At 60.5% G+C, this 1,525-nt stretch overlaps 1 protein-coding gene across 8 annotated transcripts in view; it reads left to right on the top strand.

The window, feature by feature from the left end:
* Positions 1 to 8: 8 nt before the first annotated feature.
* Positions 9 to 1,525, top strand: part of Pacs2 (phosphofurin acidic cluster sorting protein 2) — a 56,606-nt gene continuing 55,089 nt past the window's right edge. For all 8 annotated transcript variants that reach the window (XM_055592822.1, XM_055592818.1, XM_055592821.1 and 5 more), the window contains exon 1: positions 9 to 184. In XM_055592822.1, the coding sequence (XP_055448797.1) occupies positions 66 to 184 (119 nt within the window). In that variant the 5' untranslated portion in view covers positions 9 to 65. The remainder of the gene's footprint in view (positions 185 to 1,525) is intronic.

Raw genomic sequence — 1,525 nt, 5'->3', positions numbered from 1 at the left:
ACGCCCGCCGCGCTCCCGCGGCCCGGCGCAGCCCCAGGCCGCCGAGGGACGGCGGGGCCGGCGCCATGGCCGAGCGGGGCCGCCTCGGCCTGCCTGGCGCCCCCGGAGCGCTCAACACCCCGGTGCCCATGAACCTGTTCGCCACCTGGGAGGTGGACGGCTCCAGCCCCAGCTGCGTGCCCAGGTACGCCCCCGCGCAGCGCTTTGTCCGCGCGCACCTGCCCGCGGGCCGGGACCCCGGGACCTCGCGCCCCCGAGCGCGCGCGGGTGAGAGCAAGGCGAGGGCCGGGGCGGGGCAGCGGGCCTGTGGCAGGCCGGGCCAGGGCTCTGCCCGCACCTTGACACCTGCGTCCCGGGCGGGGCTGCGCGGCGGACCTCATGCGATCCAGCTCTCCGCTGGTGCCACAGCTGTCCTCCCGCGTGCAGCGGTACTGTCACACCCCAGAGGCCTGGGCCCGAGGCTCACGGGACACGCCACTATTGCCTCTCCCTACGGCCCGCGGGTCAGGTCTGCGCTCTCTTCACCTGTCGGCCTTGTGTTGGGCGCTGTGGAGAGAGCTCCTGAGTCCGTTCTACTCTTTTTTTGGAGCTGTTAATTTTGCGGTGGCACAAGCCTGGCCTCTCTCCCCCTGGGTAGGAGACCTCCTCCTGGTCCTATGGAAAGGGTTAGACGGCATTTACCCACCGGACTGACGCTGTATGGACCCATCTCTGTGTGGACCTACAGCTTCCCATTCTACTGCCCAGCTTGAAACTTTTTTGTGATTTCTTCTTTACTAGGATCCTAACAGGAGCCTCAGCTAGTGAGGGAAAAGAGGAACTCTAGAACCAGGCAGAGGGCTCTGCAGGCTTCCCTCTAGGGAGACCGGGAGAGTGGGCTTATCACCAAAGAGCCTTCCAGGCACGGAACCTGGACAGTGTGCCCCGGAGAGGATCTGAGTAGAGAGATGCTAGGAAGCTGAGGTACTTCACTGCAGGTGAACTCCAGGTTGGCCTGTGCTCACTCTGCAGCACTCTTTGAGCAGGCCTCTGAGTGTAGTGTTGCGGTGCTCTACAGAAGCTTAGCCCTTTCAGAATGCACAAGTACTCTGGGTCCGGCTGCGCTTTGGGGAAGGGAAGGATGGGTGCTGAACCAATTCCTGTGGGCTATTTGTAGGACTGAGTCCTGAGGGTCAACATTTGCCTTACTGGGGCCTTACTCTCTCAGGCCCCTAAAAGTGGAGGGGATGCTGGACCCCCCATTCTAATTCTGTCTCTCTACATCATTGCCCTGAGCACCCCACTTCACACTGGCCCTTGTATTCTTTTAGATGCTCTTGAGTTCCCTAAATGAGAACCAAGAGAGTCTTAGTCTCTCTCTCTGTGTCTCATTCTCATTCCCTCTTCTCTTCCCCTTTTCTTCCTTTTTTTGACACTGAATCTCATTATGTTGCTGAGGATGTTCTTGAACTCCTGTGCTCGTGTGATCCACCCCTCCAACACACACACACACACACACACACACACACACACACACACACACACA

This window comes from Psammomys obesus, unplaced genomic scaffold (assembly GCF_907164565.1).
Source record: "Psammomys obesus unplaced genomic scaffold, mPsaObe1.curated_primary_1811, whole genome shotgun sequence".
Taxonomy (NCBI): Eukaryota; Metazoa; Chordata; class Mammalia; order Rodentia; family Muridae; genus Psammomys; species Psammomys obesus.
The sequence above is the reverse complement of the archived record's forward strand: the minus strand, read 5'-3'. Positions and strand labels throughout refer to the sequence as shown.